The sequence below is a fragment of the Scyliorhinus canicula genome, chromosome 8 (assembly GCF_902713615.1).
Source record: "Scyliorhinus canicula chromosome 8, sScyCan1.1, whole genome shotgun sequence".
NCBI lineage: Eukaryota > Metazoa > Chordata > Chondrichthyes > Carcharhiniformes > Scyliorhinidae > Scyliorhinus > Scyliorhinus canicula.
In genome coordinates, this window is record NC_052153.1 from 199,559,916 (window position 1) to 199,581,253 (window position 21,338).

At 48.3% G+C, this 21,338-nt stretch overlaps 1 protein-coding gene across 1 annotated transcript in view; it reads right to left on the reverse strand.

The window, feature by feature from the left end:
• nup155 (nucleoporin 155) overlaps nucleotides 1-21,338 on the reverse strand; it is a 279,092-nt gene that overhangs the window by 159,789 nt on the left and 97,965 nt on the right. The window contains exons 13-15 of the mRNA XM_038803930.1: nucleotides 17,676-17,761; nucleotides 6,977-7,039; nucleotides 6,299-6,458 (exon numbers count right to left, since the gene is read on the reverse strand). Of these exons, the coding sequence (XP_038659858.1) occupies nucleotides 6,299-6,458; nucleotides 6,977-7,039; nucleotides 17,676-17,761 (309 nt within the window). The remainder of the gene's footprint in view (nucleotides 1-6,298; nucleotides 6,459-6,976; nucleotides 7,040-17,675; nucleotides 17,762-21,338) is intronic.

The window sequence follows — 21,338 nt, forward strand, 5'->3', positions numbered from 1 at the left end:
AATGTCCCAAAAATCTGAACCCCTCCCTCCTGCACCATCTCTCAAGCCACGTATTCATTCTGACTATGCTTGAATTTCTACTCTGACTGTCACGTGGCACTGGTAGCAATCCTGAGATTACTACCTTTGAGGTCCTACTTTTTAAACTTATCGCCCAACTCCCTAAATTCTGATTGTGGGACCTCATCCCGTTGTTTACCTATATCGTTGGTGCCTTTATGCACCACAACAACTGGCTGTTCACCCTCCCCCTTCAGTATGTCCTGCAGCCGATCTGAGGCATCCCTGATCCGTGCACCCAGGAGGCAACATACCATTCGGGAGTCTCGTTTTCGACCACAGAAACGCCTGTCTACTCCCCTTACGATTGAAGCCCCTATGACTATAGCCCTGCCAGTCTTTTTCCCGCCCTTCTGTGCAGCAGAGCCAGCCACGGTGCCATGAGCCTGGCTACTACTGCCTACCCCTGGTGAGTCATCTCCCCCAACAGTTTCCAAAACGGTATACCTGTTTTGGAGGGAGATGACCGCAGAGGACACCTGCACTGCCTTCCTGCTCTTTCTCTGCCTTTTGGTCACCCATTCCCTGTCTCCATCACCAATCCTAATCTGCGGTGTGACCAACTCATTGAACGTGCTATCCACGACCTCCTCAGCATCGCGGATGCTCCAAAGTGAGTCCATCCGCAGCTCCAGAGACGTCATGAGGTCTAACAGGAGCTGCAGCTGGACACACTTCCCGCACATGAAGGAGTCAGGGGCATCGGCCGCGTCCCTGAACTCCCACGTTGAGCACGTGGAGCATAACACGGGTCCGGGATCTCCTGCCATTTTTACACTTTACCTTAACTGATTACAAATATAATGTCAAATAATGAATAAGTGAAAGGAATAAGGATTTTACTTACCAATCACAATACTTACCAACACACGAAGAGTTAAATTTCTCCCAGCCACTGCTAATTGGAGTACTTTCCTTACCAGCCAATCAGGTCACTGCTTTGCTGTGATGTCACTCTTCAAGCAAAGTTTTAAATTTTTTTAAAAGAGGTAAACTTACCTTCCCAAAGACCCCTCGCCACTGCTCCCGCCGAAAATCTGAAGGCCACTGCATCTTATCACCACAGTCTTTTTCTTGGTTAGAGGATGAGGGCGGGTGGGAGACACTACGCGTGTAGTGTCTCGGGTTCAGCTGCTGCCCAAATATATCGGTTCACTCACCTTTCCAGAGCGCAATTCGACCGCTACCACTCAGCTCCTCCCTCTCACCGCTCCTGTAAGATAAGTTTTTAAACTGGGAAACTTACCTTCCCAACAGCCCCCTGGTTACTGCTCTCGCTGCAAAACTCTCTGTTCTCTTTAATGAAGTCTCGCCCCGTCTCTCCGCTCATTAATGAAGTCTCGCCCCGTCTCTCCGCTCATTAATGAAGTCTCGCCCCTGTCTCTCCGCGCTCTTTAATGAAGTCTCGCCCCTGTCTCTCCGCGCTCTTTAATGAAGTCTCGCCCCTGTCTCTCCGCTCTTTAATGAAGTCTCGCCCCTGTCTCTCCGCTCATTAATGAAGTCTCGCCCCTGTCTCTCCGCGCTCTTTAATGAAGCCTCGCCCCTGTCTCTCCGCGCTCTTTAATGAAGTCTCGCCCCTGTCTCTCCGCTCTTTAATGAAGTCTCGCCCCTGTCTCTCCGCTCATTAATGAAGTCTCGCCCCTGTCTCTCGCGCTCTTTAATGAAGTCTCGCCCCTGTCTCTCCGCTCTTTAATGAAGCCTCGCCCCTGTCTCTCCGCTCTTTAATGAAGTCTAGCCCCTGTCTCTCCGCTCTTTAATGAAGTCTCGCCCCTGTCTCTCCGCTCTTTAATGAAGTCTCGCCCCTGTCTCTCGCGCTCTTTAATGAAGTCTCGCCCCTGTCTCTCCGCTCTTTAATGAAGCCTCGCCCCTGTCTCTCCGCTCTTTAATGAAGTCTAGCCCCTGTCTCTCCGCTCTTTAATGAAGTCTCGCCCCTGTCTCTCCGCTCCTTAATGAAGTCTCGCCCCTGTCTCTCCGCTCTTTAATGAAGCCTCGCCCCTGTCTCTCCGCGCTCTTTAATGAAGCCTCGCCCCTGTCTCTCCGCTCTTTAATGAAGTCTCGCCCCTGTCTCTCGCGCTCTTTAATGAAGTCTCGCCCCTGTCTCTCTCCGCTCTTTAATGAAGCCTCGCACCTGTCTCTCCGCGCTCTTTAATGAAGTCTCGCCCCTGTGTCTCTCTGCTCTTTAATGAAGTCTTGCCCGTCTCTCCACTCTTTAATGAAGTCTCGCCCCTGTCTCTCCGCGCTCTTTAATGAAGTCTCACCCCTGTCTCTCCGCTCCTTAATGAAGTCTCGCCCCTGTCTCTCCGCGCTCTTTAATGAAGTCTCGCCCCTGTCTCTCCGCTCCTTAATGAAGTCTCGCCCCTGTCTCTCCGCTCTTTAATGAAGTCTCGCCCCTGTCTCTCCGCGCTCTTTAATGAAGTCTCGCCCCTGTCTCTCCGCTCTTTAATGAAGTCTCGCCCCTGTCTCTCCACTCTTTAATGAAGCCTCGCCCCTGTCTCTCCGCTCCTTAATGAAGTCTCACCCCTGTCTCTCCGCGCTCTTTAATGAAGTCTCACCCCTGTCTCTCCGCGCTCTTTAATGAAGTCTCACCCCTGTCTCTCCGCGCTCTTTAATGAAGTCTCGCCCCTGTCTCTCCGCGCTCTTTAATGAAGTCTCACCCCTGTCTCTCCGCTCTTTAATGAAGTCTGGCCCCTGTCTCTCCGCGCTCTTTAATGAAGTCTCGCCCCTGTCTCTCTGCGCTCTTTAATGAAGTCTCGCCCCTGTCTCTCCGCTCTTTAATGAAGTCTGGCCCCTGTCTCTCCGCGCTCTTTAATGAAGTCTCGCCCCTGTCTCTCCGCTCCTTAATGAAGTCTCGCCCCTGTCTCGCCGCGCTCTTTAATGAAGTCTCGCCCCTGTCTCTCCGCTCTTTAATGAAGTCTGGCCCCTGTCTCTCCGCGCTCTTTAATGAAGTCTCGCCCCTGTCTCTCCGCGCTCCTTAATGAAGTCTCGCCCCTGTCTCTCCACTCTTTAATGAAGCCTCGCCCCTGTCTCTCCGCTCCTTAATGAAGTCTCGCCCCTGTCTCTCCGCGCTCTTTAATGAAGTCTCACCCCTGTCTCTCCGCGCTCTTTAATGAAGTCTCACCCCTGTCTCTCCGCGTTCTTTAATGAAGTCTCGCCCCTGTCTCTCCGCTCTTTAATGAAGTCTGGCCCCTGTCTCTCCGCGCTCTTTAATGAAGTCTCGCCCCGTCTCTCCGCTCCTTAATGAAGTCTCGCCCCTGTCTCTCCGCTCCTTAATGAAGTCTCGCCCCTGTCTCTCCGCGCTCTTTCATGACGTCTCGCCCCTATGTCTTTGCTCTTTAATGAAGTCTCGCCCGTCTCTCCGCTCTTTCATGAAGTCTCGCCCCTTTCTCTCCGCTCTTTAATGAAGCCTCGCCCCTGTCTCTCCGCTCCTTAATGAAGTCTCGCCCCTGTCTCTCCGCTCTTTAATGAAGTCTCGCCCCTGTCTCTCCGCTCTTTAATGAAGCCTCGCCCCTGTCTCTCTCCGCTCTTTAATGAAGTCTTGCCCGTCTCTCCGCTCTTTAATGAAGTCTCGCCCCTGTCTCTCCGCGCTCTTTAATGAAGTCTCGCCCCTGTCTCTCCGCTCCTTAATGAAGTCTCGCCCCTGTCTCTCCGCTCCTTAATGAAGTCTCGCCCCTGTCTCTCCGCGCTCTTTAATGAAGTCTCACCCCTGTCTCTCCGCGCTCTTTAATGAAGTCTCACCCCTGTCTCTCCGCGCTCTTTAATGAAGTCTCACCCCTGTCTCTCCGCGCTCTTTAATGAAGTCTCGCCCCTGTCTCTCCGCTCTTTAATGAAGTCTGGCCCCTGTCTCTCCGCGCTCTTTAATGAAGTCTCGCCCCTGTCTCTCCGCTGCTTAATGAAGTCTCGCCCCTGTCTCTCCGCTCCTTAATGAAGTCTCGCCCCTGTCTCTCCGCGCTCTTTCATGACGTCTCGCCCCTATGTCTTCGCTCTTTAATTAAGTCTCGCCCCTGTCTCTCCGCTCTTTCATGAAGTCTCGCCCCTGTCTCTCCGCGCTCTTTAATGAAGTTTCGTCCCTGTCTCTCCGCTCTTTAATGAAGCCTCGCCCCTGTCTCTCCGCTCCTTAATGAAGTCTCGCCCGTCTCTCCGCTCTTTAATGAAGTCTCGCCCCTGTCTCTCCGCTCCTTAATGAAGTCTCGCCCGTCTCTCCGCTCTTTAATGAAGTCTCGCCCCTGTCTCTCCGCTCTTTAATGAAGTCTCGCCCCTGTCTCTCCGCTCTTTAATGAAGTCTCGCCCCTGTCTCTCCGCTCCTTAATGAAGTCTCGCCCGTCTCTCCGCTCTTTAATGAAGTCTCGCCCCTGTCTCTCCGCGCTCTTTCATGACGTCTCGCCCCTATGTCTTCGCTCTTTAATGAAGTCTCGCCCCTGTCTCTCCGCTCTTTCATGAAGTCTCGCCCCTGTCTCTCTCCGCTCTTTAATGAAGTCTTGCCCGTCTCTCCGCTCTTTAATGAAGTCTCGCCCCTGTCTCTCCGCACTCTTTAATGAAGTCTCGCCCCTGTCTCTCCGCTCCTTAATGAAGTCTCGCCCCTGTCTCTCCGCTCCTTAATGAAGTCTCGCCCCTGTCTCTCCGCTCTTTAATGAAGTCTCGCCCCTGTCTCTCCGCGCTCTTTAATGAAGTCTCGCCCCTGTCTCTCCGCTGCTTAATGAAGTCTCGCCCCTGTCTCTCCGCTCCTTAATGAAGTCTCGCCCCTGTCTCTCCGCGCTCTTTCATGACGTCTCGCCCCTATGTCTTCGCTCTTTAATGAAGTCTCGCCCCTGTCTCTCCGCTCTTTCATGAAGTCTCGCCCCTGTCTCTCCGCGCTCTTTAATGAAGTCTCGTCCCTGTCTCTCCGCTCTTTAATGAAGCCTCGCCCCTGTCTCTCCGCTCCTTAATGAAGTCTCGCCCCTGTCTCTCCGCTCTTTAATGAAGTCTCGCCCCTGTCTCTCCGCTCCTTAATGAAGTCTCGCCCCTGTCTCTCCGCTCTTTAATGAAGTCTGGCCCCTGTCTCTCCGCGCTCTTTAATGAAGTCTCGCCCCTGTCTCTCCGCTGCTTAATGAAGTCTCGCCCCTGTCTCTCCGCTCCTTAATGAAGTCTCGCCCCTGTCTCTCCGCGCTCTTTCATGACGTCTCGCCCCTATGTCTTCGCTCTTTAATGAAGTCTCGCCCCTGTCTCTCCGCTCTTTCATGAAGTCTCGCCCCTGTCTCTCCGCGCTCTTTAATGAAGTCTCGCCCCTGTCTCTCCGCTCTTTAATGAAGCCTCGCCCCTGTCTCTCTCCGCTCTTTAATGAAGTCTTGCCCGTCTCTCCGCTCTTTAATGAAGTCTCGCCCCTGTCTCTCCGCGCTCTTTAATGAAGTCTCGCCCCTGTCTCTCCGCTCCTTAATGAAGTCTCGCCCCTGTCTCTCCGCGCTCTTAAGAGGTGATCCGATCGAAGTCTTCAAGACATTTACAGGCAAAGACAGAGTAGATAAAGATAAACTATTTTCACTGGTTGGAGATTCTAAAACTGGGGGGCAGAATCCCGACCGTTCAGGAGAGATAGAACATAGAACATAGAACAGTACAGCACAGAACAGGCCCTTCGGCCCTCGATGTTGTGCCGAGCAATGATCACCCTACTTAAACCCACGTAACCCGTATACCCATAACCCAACAATCCCCCCATTAACCTTACACTACAGGCAATTTAGCATGGCCAATCCACCTAACCTGCACATCTTTGGACTGTGGGAGGAAACCGGAGCACCCGGAGGAAACCCACGCACACACGGGGAGGACGTGCAGACTCCACACAGACAGTGACCCAGCCGGGAATCGAACCTGGGACCCTGGAGCTGTGAAGCATTGATGCTAACCACCATGCTACCGTGAGGCCCCCCAGATGTTAGGAGATGTTAGGAAGAACTTCTGCACGCAAAGGGTGGTCCGAGTTTGGAACTCTCTGCCACGAATGACAATTGACAATTTTAAATCTGAGATAGAAAAATTTTTGTTAGACAAAGATATTAAGGGATATGGGCCTATTGCAGGGATGTGGAGTTCGGTCACAGATCGGCCATGATCGCATTGAATGGCGGGTCAGGCTCGAGGGGCTGAATGGCCCACTCCTGTTCTTTAATCCGACATAAACAGTGTGTGGAATATAAAGGTTAGAGCACAGACCCGGGGTGTTCAGTGTGATATGGGTTGATATTAAAGCTCAGAAACTTACCCCATGATCCTGGTGAAATAGATGCAGATGCCATTATGCTTTCCAGAAAATACCACTTCTGGTCCCGACATTGTGGTGATTGGGGGGAGAGAGACACCACTGTACAGTCCAGGGCTTCCAGGGGAGAACAGTGGCGTTGGCATCCCCACAGTCTTCATACCTGCGAGGAAGAGAGTGAGAGGGAGGAAAGCCCAACATTTAGAAACAGAAAACCACAAAAGACGCGGCCGGGAATTGGACCCAGTACACAGCGGTTAGATGGTGAGTACACTGTGCAGAGCAAGCGGTCATCCTGGAGTGGGGGGGGCTACATGGGAGTGGGGGAAGGGACAGTATCCAGTATATGGGGGAGGGAGCATACAGCACGTGGGCAAGCACAAGACCATGGCACACCAGGTGTACATGGGAGAGCACATGGCAAGTTGCAAAGGGAAGGGGCATGTGGTACATGAAGGAGCCCAAGCGCGTGGCGCATAAGGAGGGTGGTATATGGAAGCTGCAGATTCAGAACCTGCTCCTTGGCTCCCCTGGTACACGAGTCACCTGGGTCGGGTCTCCTCTTAAAGTCCCCCACAAGGAGTGTGGTCTCCCAGTTCAATGGTCACTGGGTGTGGGCGGGTTTGGGACATTCTCCATCTGCGGTGGAAAGACAAATACAGAATCTTTAATGAGCGGTACCTGAGACTGGAATAGAAGAGATACCAGGACTGGAGAAAGGGCTACCCAGAGGCATCACGGGTCCTGCAGCAAAGAGAGAACAGGTCATATTTGAGAGATAAGCCAGGAAACCAACAGCTGCTGTCCAACTAAAGACTATAACCATGCACCGTGCAGGCTGTGAACAAACCTCCAGGCAAGGGAAGCACAACAAGCAGCAAATGGGAATCTGAGACGATTTATGTTTCCATCAGTGTAATGAGGTGAGGGGCTGACTCTCCGCGGGCCACAAGCTTTGCCCTATTCCTTGGTTTCTTTCACTTTCCATTCGCCCTGTTATTCAATTGGACAGCACGAACAGAAGGTGCAAAACTTTTAAATGTAGATCTCACACAAGCTTGGATCTGACAATGGACAGTTAGCTTGCGGTTCACAAATAATGAGGAAAGTAAACTGGGCATTGGCGGTAGGGTGTCACAGTGGTTACCATTGTCATTCCTTCACAGCGGCAGGGACTCGGGTTCGTTCCCGGCTTGGGTCACTGTCTGTGCCGAGTCTGCACGTTTTCCCCTTGTCTGCGTGGGTTTCCTCCGGGTGCTCCGGTTTCCTCCCACAAGTCCCGAAAGACGTGCTGTTAGGTGAATTGGACATTCTGAATTCTCCCTCTGTGTACCCGAACAGGCGCCGGAATGTGGCAACTAGGGGATTTTCACTGTAACTTCATTGCAGTGTTAATGTGAGCCTACTTGTGACAATAATAAAGATTATTATTATAACGAGGGAGCTCATTCCTAACAAATTTGATTGAATTTTTTGAGCACATGACCAGGTGTGTACATAGAACATAGAACGATACAGCGCAGTACAGGCCCTTCGGCCCACGATGTTGCACCGACATGGGAAGTCAAAAACTAAAGGCCATCTAACCTACACTATGCCATTATCATCCATATGCTTATCCAATAAACTTTTAAATGCCCTCAATGTTGGCGAGTTCACTACTGTTGCAGGTAGGGCATTCCACGGCCTCACCACTCTTTGCGTAAAAAACCTACCTCTGACCTCTGTCCTATATCTATTACCCCTCAATTTAAGGCTATGTCCCCTCGCGCTAGCCACCTCCATCCGCGGGAGAAGGCTCTCACTGTCCACCCTATCTAACCCTCTGATCATTTTGTATGCCTCTATTAAGTCACCTCTTAACCTTCTTCTCTCTAACGAGAACAACCTCAAGTCCATCAGCCTTTCCTCATAAGATTTTCCCTCCATACCAGGCAACATCCTGGTAAATCTCCTCTGCACCCGTTCCAAAGCTTCCACGTCCTTCCTATAATGAGGCGACCAGAACTGTACGCAATACTCCAATTGCGGCCGTACCAGAGTTTTGTACAGCTGCAACATGACCTCATGGCTCCGGAACTCAATCCCTCTACCAATAAAGGCCAACACACCATAGGCCTTCTTCACAACCCTATCAACCTGGGTGGCAACTTTCAGGGATCTATGTACATGGACACCGAGATCCCTCTGCTCATCCACACTGCTAAGAATTTTACCATTAGCCAAATATTCCGCATTCCTGTTATTCTTTCCAAAGTGAATCACCTCACACTTCTCTACATTAAACTCCATTTGCCACCTCTCAGCCCAGCTCTGCAGCTTATCTATGTCCCTCTGTAACCTGCAACATCCTTCCACACTGTCTACAACTCCATCGACTTTAGTGTTGTCTGCAAATTTACTCACCCAACCTTCTGTGCCCTCCTCTAGGTCATTTATAAAAATGACAAACAGCAACGGCCCCAGAACAGATCCTTGTGGTACGCCACTTGTAACTGAACTCCATTCTGAACATTTCCCATCAACCACCACTCTCTGTCTTCTTTCAACTAGCCCATTTCTGATCCACATCTCTAAATCACCCTCAATCCCCAGCCTCCGTATTTTCTGCAATAGCCGACCGTGGGGAACCTTATCAAATGCTTTACTGAAATCCATATACACCACATCAACCGCTTTACCCTCGTCTACCTGTTCAGTCACCTTCTCAAAGAACTCGATAAGGTTTGTGAGGCATGATCTACCCTTCACAAAACCATGCTGACTATCCCTAATCATATTATGCTATCTAGATGATTATAAATCGTATCTCTTATAATCCTCTCCAAGACTTTACCCACAACAGACGTAAGGCTCACCGGCCTATAGTTACCGGGGTTATCTCTACTCCCCTTCTTGAACAAAGGGACCTAGAGACCAGATGTGTAGATGAGGGTAGTGTAGTTGATGTAGTTTACATGGATTTCACCAAAGCCTTTGACAAATTCCCACATGGGAGACTTATTAACAAGGCAAATGCAAATGGGATACAGAAAAACTTGATAAGGTGGATTCAAAGCTGACCGAGCTGTAGGAGACAGAGGGTGATGATTGAAAGATAGTGTCCAGTGGCGTACCACAGGAATCTGTGCTGGGTCCTCTATTATTCGTCATTTATATAAATGACAGATGACTTTGGGGGTGAGATCAGTAAGTTTGCAATGACACAAAGATTGGCCGGGTGGTTAACAGTGAGGCTGAGTGTCTTGGGCTACAGGAAGATATCGACAGGATGGTCAACTGGGCAGAAAGGTGGCAGATGGAATTTAACCCTGAAAAGTGTGAGGTGATACTTTGGACGGAACAATTTGACAAGGAAATATTCAAAGAATGGCACCACTGGGAAATCCTGAGGAACAAAGAGACTTTAGCGTGTTTGTCCATAGATCTCTGAAGGCAGACGGGCAGGTTAATAAGGTGGTGAAAAAGGCAAACGGGACACTGGCCTTTATCTTTTTTTTATTTTTAATAAATTTAGAGTACCCAATTCATTTTTTCCAATTAAGGGGCAATTTAGCGTGTTCAATCCACCTACCTTGCACATCTTTGGGTTGTGGGGGTGAAACCCACGCAAACACGGGGAGAATGTGCAAACTCCACACGGACAGTGACCCAGAGCCGGGATCGAACCTGGGACCTCAGCGCCGTGAGACTGCAGTGCTAACCCACTGAGCCACCATGCTGCCCTACACTGGCCTTTATCAATCGGGGATAGATTATAAAAGCAGGGAGGTCATGTTGGAGTTGGAGAACTTTAGTGAGGCCACAGCTGGCGTACTGTGTTCAGTTCTGGTCGCCATATTATAGGAAGGATGTGATTGCGCTGGAGGGGGTGCCGAGGAGATTCACCAGGATGTTGCCTGGGATGGAACGTTTAAGTTATGAAGAGAGGTTGGATAGGCTTGGGTTGTTTTCTTTGGAGCAGAGAAGACTGAGGGGTGACCTGATCGAGGTGGACAGGATTATGAGGGGCATGAACAGGGTAGATAGGGAGCAGCTGTTCCCCTTAGTTGAAGGGTCAGTTACGAGGGCGACACAAGTTCAAGGTGAGGGGTTTGGGGAGGGGGGATTTGAGGAAAATTTTTTGTACCCAGAGGGTGGTGATGGTCTGGAACGCGCTGCCTGGGAGGGTGGTAGAGGCGGGTTGCCTCACATCCTTTAAAATGTACCTGGCTGAGCACTTGGCACGTCACAACAAGGCTTTGGGCTGGCAAATGGGGTTAGGTAGGCAAGTCAGGTGTTTTTCATGCATCGGTGCAGACTTGATGGGACGAAGGGCTTCTTCTGTGCTGCCATATTCTGTGTTCGCCCCTTGACATTCAATTACATTACCATCGCTGAATCCCCCACAATCAACATTCTGGGGGTTACACAGAACACTACAGCGCAGTACGGGCCCTTCGGCCTTCGATGTTGCGCCGACCTGTGAAACCATCTGAAGCCTATCTGACCTACACTATTCCATTTTCATCCATATGTCTATCCAGTGACCACTTAAATGCCCTTAAAGTTGGCGAGTCTACTACTGTTGCAGGCAGGGCGTTCCACACCCCTACTACTCTCTGAGTAAAGAAACTACCTCTGACATCTGTCCTATATCTCTCACCCCTCAATTTAAAGCTATGTCCCCTCGTGTTGGTCATCACCATCCGAGGAAAAAGACTCTCACTGTCCACCCTATCTAACCCTCTGACTATCTTATATGTCTCTATTAAGTCACCTCTCAGCCTTCTCCTCTCTAACGAAAACAACCTCAATTCCCTGAGCCTTTCCTCGTAAGACCTTCCCTCCATACCAGGCAACATCCTAGTAAATCTCCTCTGAACCCTTTCCAAAGCTTCCACATCCTTCCTATAATGTGGTGACCAGAACTGCACGCAGTACTCCAGGTGTGGCCGCACCAGAGTTATGTACAGCTGCAGCATGACCCTGTGGTTCCGAAACTCAATCCCCCTGCTTATAAAGGCTAGCACACCATATGCCTTCTTAACAGCCCTATTAACCTGGGTGGCAACTTTCAAGGATTTATGTACCTGGATGCCGAGATCTCTCTGTTCATCTACACTACCAAGAATCTTGCCATTAGCCCAGTACTCTGCATTCCTGTTACTCCTTCCAAAGTGAACCACCTCACACTTTTCCGCATTAAACTCCATCTGCCACCTCTCAGCCCAGCTCTGCAGCTTATCTATGTCCCTCTGTATCCTATAACATCCTTCAGCACTATCCACAACTCCACTGACCTTCGTGTCATCTGCAAATTTACTAACCCATCCTTCTACACCCTCTTCCAGGTCATTTATAAAAATGACAAACAGCAGTGGCCCCAAAACAGATCCTTGCGGTACACCACTAGTAACTGAACTCCAGGATGAACATTTGCCATCAACCACCACCCTCTGTCTTCTTTCAGCTAGCCAATTACTGATCCAAACCGCTAAATCACCTTCAATTCCATACTTCCTTATTTTCTGCAATAGCCTACCGTAGGGAACCTTATCAAACGCCTTACTGAAATCCATATACACCACATCAACAGCTTTACCCTGATCCACCTGTTTGGTCACCTTCTCAAAAAACTCAATAAGGTTTGTGAGACATGACCTACCCTTCACAAAACCGTGTTGAGTATCGCTAATCAACTTGTTCTTTTCATACCATTGATCAGAAACTGAACTGGACGAGCCCCATCAATACTGCAGGTCAAAGTCTAGGAATTCTACAGCGAGAAACTCGCCTCCTGACCCCCCAAAGCCTGTCCACCATCTGCAAGGCACAAGTCAGGAGTGTAATGGAATACTCTCCATTTGCCTGGATGAGTGCAGCACCAACAATACTCAAGATGCTAGACACCATCCAGGACAAAGCAGCCCGCTTGATTACTCCCCCTTCCACAAAAATTCAAACCCTCCACCCCTGACGAACGGTGGCAGCCGTCTACAGGACGCACTGCAGTATCTCACCAAGGTTCCTTAGGCAACACTTTCCAAACGCACGACGGCCACCGTCTAGAAGGACAAGAGCAGCAGATACCTGGGAACCCCACCACCTGGAGATTCCCCTCCAAGTCACTCACCACCCTGACGTGGAAATATATTCGCCGTTCCTTCACTGTCACTGGGGCAAAAACCTGGAACTCCCTCCCTACAGCAGTGGGTGTGCCTACACCTCAGTGACTGCAGCGGTTCAAGAAGGCAACTCACCACCACCTTCTGAAGGGCAATAAGAGCCAGCAATGCCCACATCCCGGAAATGAATTAAAAAGTCAGCACGCAGGCACAGCAACTAATTAGGAAGGCAAAAGTAAAGTTGAACTTTATTGCAAATGGATGGAGTATGAAGGAATGAGGTCTTGTTACAGTTGTACAGAGCATTGGTGAGATTGTGCCTGGAGTACTGCGTACAATTCTGGTCTCCTTACTTAAGGAGGGATTTACTTGCATTGAAGAAAGTTCACTTGGCTGGTTCTTGGGATGGAAGGGATTGTCTTCTGGAGAAAGGTTGAGCAGATTCAGCCGATGCTCATTGGAGTTTAGAAGAATGAGAGGTCACCTTTGAAACATAGACTACAGGGGTGCAGTGGTTGCTGGTTAAGTGTTTTATTTTTACCTGTATTTAAGTTGGGCAGTTCCTAAACCCGAGACACTTCATTTGTAGTGTCCCCCACCCTTCAGCTCCTCTAACCTAAGGGGTTGAGTGAATATCAGGTAAGCTCTTTCTTTCTTTTTCTTGTTTTATCTAGAGGGGATGGCAGGGAAGGCAGTGCAATGTTCCTCCTGCAGAATGTTTGAGGTGAGGGACGCCATCAGTATCCCTGCTGATTTCATCTGTGGGAAGTGCACCCAACTCCAGCTCCTCAGAAACCGCGTTAGGGAACTGGAGATGGATCAACTTTGGATCATTCGGGAGGCAGTGGTGGTCATAGATAGTAGCTTAAGGGATGTAGTTACTCCGAAGAATCAAGATTGATGGGTGACGGTGAGAGGGGCTGGGAGGAAGCAGTCAGTACAGGGATCCACTGTGATTGTTCCCCTTAGTAACAAGTATACCACTTTGGATGCTGGTGGTGGTGGGGGGGTGGTGGTTGGGGGGGGACGACGACGACGGACTTACCAGGGTAAGCCACGGTGAACAGATCTCCAGTACTGGGTCTGTCCCTGTGGCTCAGAAGGGAAGGAGGGAGAGCAGGAGAGCAACAGTTATTGGGGACTCGATAGTTAGAGGGACAGATAGACGGTTCTGTGGCAATGAAAGAGACTCACGGATGGTATGTTGCTTCCCAGGTGCCAGGGTCTCGAGCCGTGTTTTCAGAATCCTTAAGGGGGAGGGGGAACAGTCACAAGTCGTGGTACACATCGGTACCAACGACATAGGTAAGAGAAGGGATGGGGATTTAAAACAGGAATTTAGGGAGCTAGGGTGGAAGCTGAGAGCCAGGACAAACCATGTTGTGATCTCTGATTTGTTGCCGGTGCCACATGCTAGCGAGGTGAGGAACAGGGAGAGAGAGCAGATAAACACGTGGCTGCAGGGATGGTGTAGGAGGGAGGGTTCAGGTACGTGGATAATTGGAGCACATTCTGGGGAAGGTGGGACCTGTACAGACAGGATGGTTTGTACCTGAACCAGAGGGGCACCAATATCCAGGGAGGGAAATTTGCTACGGCTCTTCGGGGGGTTAAAACTAATTTGTCAGGGGGCTGGGAAAATGAGCTGTAGTTCAGAAGGCAGTGTTGAGAGTAGTGAGGTACTGAGGAGGGTATGAAGGTCGCAGGAGTGTACCGGCAGACAGGAAGGTGGGTTGAAGTCTGTCTACGTCAATGCAAAGAGCACCCGGAATAAGGTAGGTGAACTTGGAGCGTGGATTGGTACTTGGGACTACGATGCTGTGGCCATTACGGAGACATGGTTAGAACAGGGAGACATGGTTAGAACAAGGACAGGAATGGTTATTGGAAGTTCCGGGGTATAGATGTTTCAGTAAGAGTAGGGAAGGTGGTAAAAGCCTCCCGTAACAGCCTCCCCGGACAGGCGCTGGAATGTGGCGACTAGGGGCTTTTCACAGTAACTTCATTGAAGCCTACTCGTGACAATAAGCGATTTTCATTTCATGTCAAGAGTAGCATTGTTAATCAAGGATAGTTTAACGGCTGCAGAAAGGCAGTTCGAAGGGGATCTGCCTACTGAGGTAATATGGGCCAAAGTTAGAAATAGGAAAGCAGCGGTCACATTGTTAGGAGTTTTCTATAGGCCCTCAAATAGTAATAGAGATGTGGAGGAAGAAATTGCAAAACAGATTACGGAAAGGTGTGGAGGTCTCAGGGTAGTTGTCATGGGTGACTTTAACTTTCCAAATATTGATTGGAACCTCTATAGGTCGAACAGTTCGGATGGAGCAGTTTTTGTACAGTGTGTGGATAGGCCGACAAGAGGGCGGGGGGGGGGGGGGCACATTGGATTTGGTACTGGGTAATGAACTCGGCCAAGTGTTAGATTTGTTTGTGGGAGAGCAATTTGGAGATAGTGACCACAATTCGGTGTCTTTCACTATTGCAATGGAGAGGGATAGGGCAATACAGCAGGGCAAGGTTTATAATTGGGGGAGGGGTAATTATGATGCGATTAGGCAAGAATTAGGGAGCATAAGATGGGAACAGAAACTGTCAGGGAAAGGCACAAATGAAAAGTGGAGCTTTTTCAAGGAACAAATACTGCGTGTCCTTGATAGGTATGTCCCCGTCAGGCAGGGAGGAAATGGCCGTGTGAGGGAACCATGGTTCACAAAAGAGGTTGAATGTCTTGTCAAGAGGAAAAAGGAAGAGTATGTAAGGATGAGAAAACAAGGTTCAGTTGGGTCGCTTGAGGGTTACAAGGTAGTAAGGAATGAGCTAAAAAAAAGGGCTTAGGAGAGCTAGGAGGAGGCATGAGAAGTCCTTGGTGGGTTGGATCAAGGAAAACCCCAAGGCTTTTTACTCTTATGTGAGAAATAAAAGAATGACCAGGGTGAGGGTAGGGCCGGTCAAGGACATTAGTGGGAACTTGTGCATGGAATCAGAAGAAATAGGAGGCGTTGAATGAATACTTTTCTTCAGTGTTCACCAAGGAGAGGGGCCATGTTTTTGAGGATGTGTGTGTGATACAGGTGGGTAGGCTGGAGGAGGTAGATGTTCTGAGGAACGATGTATTAGAAATTTTGAAAAACTTGAGGGTCGACAAGGGTCGACAAGTCCCCTGGGCCAGATGGGATATATCCAATGATTCTTTGGGAGGCAAGGGAGGCAAGGGATGAGATTGCAAAGCCTTTGGCTTTGATCTTTGGTTCCTCACTGTCCACAGGGATAGTGCCAGAGGACTGGAGAGTGGAGAATGTTGTTCCTCTGTTCAAGAAAGGGAACAGGAATGACCCTGGTAATTATAGGCCGGTTAGTCTTACATCGGTGGCCGGTAAGTTAATGGAAAAGGTCCTGAAGGATAGGATTTATGACCATTTGGAAAGATGCAGCTTAATCCGGGATAGTCAACAGAGATTCGTCAAGGGTAAGTCTTGCCTCACAAATTTGATTGAATTCTTTGAGGAGGTAACCAAGTGTGTAGATGAAGGTGGAGCAGTTGATTTCGTATACATGGATTTTAGTAAGGCATTTGATACAGTTCCCCATGGTCGGCTCATGAAGAAAGTAAGGAGGTGTGGGAGAGAGGGAAATTTGGCCAATTGGATAAGTAACTGGCTATCACATAGAAGACAGAGGGTGGTGGTGGATGGAAAATTTTCAGACTGGAGACCAGTTACCAGCGGTTTACCACAGGGATCAGTGCTGGGTCCTCTGCTATTTGTGATTTTTATCAATGGCTTGGAGGAGGGGCTTGAAGGGTGGGTCAGTAAATTTGCTGATGACACCAAGATTGGTGGAGTAGTGGATGAGGTGGAGGGCTGTTGTAGGCCGCAAAGAGACGTTGATAGGATGCAGAGCTGGGCCGAAAAATGGCAGATGGAGTTTAACCCTGATAAGTGCGAGGTGATTCATTTTGGTAGAAAAAATTTGAATGCGGATTACAGGGTCAACGGCAGGGTTCTGAGGAATGTGGAGGAACAGAGAGTTCTTGGGGTACATGTCCACAGATCTCTGAAGGTTGCCATTCAAGTGGATAGAGCCGTGAAGAAGGCTTATCCTGTGTTAGCGTTTATTAACAGGGGGCTTGAGTTTAAGAGCCGCGGGGTTATGCTGTAACTATACATGACCCTGGTGAGACCACATTTGGAGTATTGTGTGCAGTTCTGGTCACCTCATTATAGGAAGAATGTGGAAACATTGGAAAGGGTGCTAGGAGATTTACCAGAATGCTGCCTGATTTGCAGGATAGGTCTTATGAGGAAAGGTTGAGCGAGCTAGGGCTTTTCTCTTTGGAGCGGAGGAGGATGAGGGGCGACTTAATAGAGGTTTATAAGATGATGAGGGGGATAGATAGAATGGACGTTCAGAGACTATTTCCTCAGGTGGATGTAGCTGTTACAAGGGGGCATAACTAGAAGATTCAGGGTGGGAGATATAGGAGGGATGTCCGAGGTAGGTTCTTTACTCAGAGAGTGGTTAGGGTGTGTAATGGACTGCCTGCTGTGATAGTGGAGTCGGACACTTTAGGAACTTTCAAGCGGTTATTGGATAGGCACATGGAGCACACCAGAATGACAGGGAGTGGGATAGCTTGATCTTGGTTTCGGACAATGCTCGGCACAACATCGAGGGCCGAAGGGCCTGTTCTGTGCTGTACTGTTCTATGTTCGCTGTACATTGCAGGAGGCCATTCGACCCACAAAGTCTGCACCGACCTTTGAAAAGAGCACCGTACAGAGGATGCAGGCCCCACCCTATCCCCATAACCCAGTGAACACATCAAATCTTTTGGACACTTCAGGACAATTTAGCACAGCCAATCCACCTAGCCTGCACATCTTTGGACTTATTGAAAGATGCAAGGATCTGAGGGGGCTTGACAGGGGAGATGCTGAAAGGATATTTCATCTGAAGGACAATCTGGAACCAGGAGACAAAGTTTGCCATTTAATATGGAGATGAGGAGGATTTTGTTCTCTCAGCTGATCATTAACCTTTGGAATCCTGTTCTACAGAAAGTAATAGAAGGTGGGCCATTGGGTATATTCAAGACGGAGTTGGACAGATTCCTGTTCCATAAGGGAGGGTTATGAGGGGTGGGCAGGAAAGTGGAACTCAAAATCCAAATTCCATACAAGTTCCACATCTTCTGAAGCCTGTTTCCAAGGACAGCAGCGGAAACATTGGGGACCAATGTCCTTCCTGCAAAGAGAGGAATCAACACTAACCTGGTTGTGGGGTGCTGAAGATGGGCCCCACATTCATTGGCTGCTGAATGGCTGCAGGAAACCGCATCTGTGCTTCTCCACCATACCTGAAAGAGAAAGACTATTCAACACACTGCCCACAAATCCCAGCAAACCCTGGCCCAGGAAACACTCCCTCCTCAAAACCCAACATCTGTTTCTGTGGTGCACAACACATCCTTCGTGGTCCAGGAGTGTCCCGGTCCGGATTGGGAAACTCCGTCCGGATACGGTCAGGGATGGGAGACTCGAACGGATATTGTCCGGGACTCGAGCCCCGTACGGATACTGTCCGGGACAGGAGGCTCCGTACGGAAACGGTTTGGGACTGGAGCCCCGTACCGATACGGTCCAGGACTGGAGACTCCGTACGGATACTGTCCGGGATTGGAGACCTGAGTCTGTGACAAGGAATTTGGAATCCCGCAGTCAATTTTCTAGGAATGCCACAAATGGTGCAGGTGTAGGCAATCAGGGATATTACTCTCAGGTGTGTGTAATCAGGGATATTAATCTCTCAGGTGTGTGTAATCAGGGATATTAATCTCTCAGGTGTGTGTAATCAGGGATATTACTCAGGTGTGTTTAATCAGGGATATTACTCTCAGGTGTGTATAATCAGGGATATTACTCTCAGGTGTGTGTAATCAGGGATATTACTCGTGTGTATAATCAGGGATATTACTCAGGTGTGTGTAATCAGGGATATTACTCAGGTGTGTGTAATCAGGGATATTACTCAGGTGTGTGTAATCAGGGATATTACACAGGTGTGTGTAATCAGGGATATTACTCAGGTGTGTGTAATCAGGGATATTACTCAGGTGTGTGTAATCAGGGATATTACTCTCAGGAGTGTGTAATCAGGGATATTACTCAGGTGTGTGTAATCAGGGATATTACTCAGGTGTGTGTAATCAGGGATATTACTCAGGTGTGTGTAATCAGGGATATTACTCAGGTGTGTGTAATCAGGGATATTACACAGGTGTGTGTAATCAGGGATATTACTCAGGTGTGTGTAATCAGGGATATTACTCTCAGGAGTGTGTAATCAGGGATATTACTCTCAGGAGTGTGTAATCAGGGATATTACTCAGGTGTGTGTAATCAGGGATATTACTCAGGTGTGTGTAATCAGGGATATTACTCAGGTGTGTGTAATCAGGGATATTACTCAGGTGTGTGTAATCAGGGATATTACTCAGGTGTGTCTAATCAGGGATATTACTCAGGTGTGTATAATCAGGGATATTACTCAGGTGTGTGTAATCAGGGACATTACTCAGGTGTGCGTAATCAGGGACATTACTCAGGTGTGTGTAATCAGGGATATTACTCAGGTGTGTGCAATCAGGGATACTCAGGTGTGAGTAATCAGGGATATTACTCTCGTGTGTAGAATCAAGGTTATTACTCTCAGGAGTGTGTAATCAGGGATATTACTCAGGTGTGTGTAATCAGGGATATTACACAGGTGTGTGTAATCAGGGATATTACTCAGGTGTGTGTAATCAGGGATATTACTCAGGTGTGTGTAATCAGGGATATTACTCTCAGGAGTGTGTAATCAGGGATATTACACAGGTGTGTGTAATCAGGGATATTACTCTCAGGAGTGTGTAATCAGGGATATTACACAGGTGTGTGTAATCAGGGATATTACTCTCAGGTGTGTGTAATCAGGGATATTACTCAGTTGTGTGTAATCAGGGATATTACTCAGGTGTGTGTAATCAGGGATATTACTCAGGTGTGTGTAATCAGGGATATTACTCAGGTGTGTGTAATCAGGGATATTACTCAGGTGTGTGTAATCAGGGATATTACTCTCAGGAGTGTGTAATCAGGGATATTACTCAGTTGTGTGTAATCAGGGATATTACTCTCAGGTGTGTGTAATCAGGGATATTACTCTCGTGTGTGTAATCAGGGATATTACTCTCAGGAGTGTGTAATCAGGGATATTACACAGGTGTGTGTAATCAGGGATATTACTCTCAGGTGTGTGTAATCAGGGATATTACTCTCAGGAGTGTGTAATCAGGGATATTACTCTCAGGTGTGTGTAATCAGGGATATTACTCTCGTGTGTATAATCAGGGATATTACTCTCAGGTGTGTGTAATCAGGGATATTACTCAGGTGTGTGTAATCAGGGATATTAATCTCTCAGGTGTGTGTAATCAGGGATATTACTCAGGTGTGTGTAATCAGGGATATTACTCTTAGGTGTGTGTAATCAGGGATATTACTCTCAGGAGTGTGTAATCAGGGATATTACTCAGGTTTGTGTAATCAGGGATATTACTCTCAGGTGTGTGTAATCAGGGATATTACTCTCAGGTGTGCGTAATCAGGGATATTACTCAGGTGTGTGTAATCAGGGATATTAATCTCTCAGGTGTGTGTAATCAGGGATATTACTCAGGTGTGTGTAATCAGTGATATTACTCAGGTTTGTGTAATCAGGGATATTACTCTCAGGTGTGTATAATCAGGGATATTACACAGGTGTGTGTAATCAGGGATATTACCCTCAGGTGTGTGTAATCAGGGATATTAATCACTCAGGTGTGAGTAATCAGGGATATTATTCTTGTGTGTATAATCAGGGTTATTACTCTCAGGTGTGTGTAATCAGGGATATTACACAGGTGTGTGTAATCAGGGATATTACTCTCAGGTGTGTGTAATCAGGGATATTACTCAGGTGTGTGTAATCAGGGATATTACTCAGGTTTGTGTAATCAGGGATATTACTCTCAGGTGTGTGTAATCAGGGATATTACTCAGGTGTGTGTAATCAGGGACATTACTCAGGTGTGTGTAATCAGGGATATTACTCAGGTGTGTGTAATCAGGGATATTACTCTCAGGTGTGTGTAATCAGGGATATTACTCAGGTGTGTGTAATCAGGGATATTACTCAGGTGTGTATAATCAGGGATATTACTCTCAGGAGTGTGTAATCAGGGATATTACTCTCAGGTGTGTGTAATCAGGGATATTACTCAGGTGTGTGTAATCAGGGATATTACTCTCAGGTGTGTGTAATCAGGGATATTACACAGGTGTGTGTAATCAGGGATATTACTCAGGTGTGTATAATCAGGGATATTACTCTCAGGAGTGTGTAATCAGGGATATTACTCTCAGGTGTGTGTAATCAGGGATATTACTCAGGTGTGTGTAATCAGGGATATTACTCAGGTGTGTATAATCAGGGATATTACTCAGGTGTGTGTAATCAGGGATATTACTCAGGTGTGTATAATCAGGGATATTACTCTCAGGAGTGTGTAATCAGGGATATTACTCTCAGGTGTGTGTAATCAGGGATATTACTCAGGTGTGTGTAATCAGGGATATTACTCTCGTGTGTAAAATCAGGGTTATTACTCTCAGGTGTGTGTAATCAGGGATATTACTCTCAGGTGTGTGTAATCAGGGATATTACTCTCAGGTGTGTGTAATCAGGGATATTACTCAGGTGTGTGTAATCAGGGATATTACTCAGGTTTGTGTAATCAGGGATATTACTCTCAGGTGTGTGTAATCAGGGATATTACTCTCAGGTGTGTGTAATCAGGGATATTACGCTCAGTTGTGTGTAATCAGGGATATTACTCAGGTGTGTGTAAT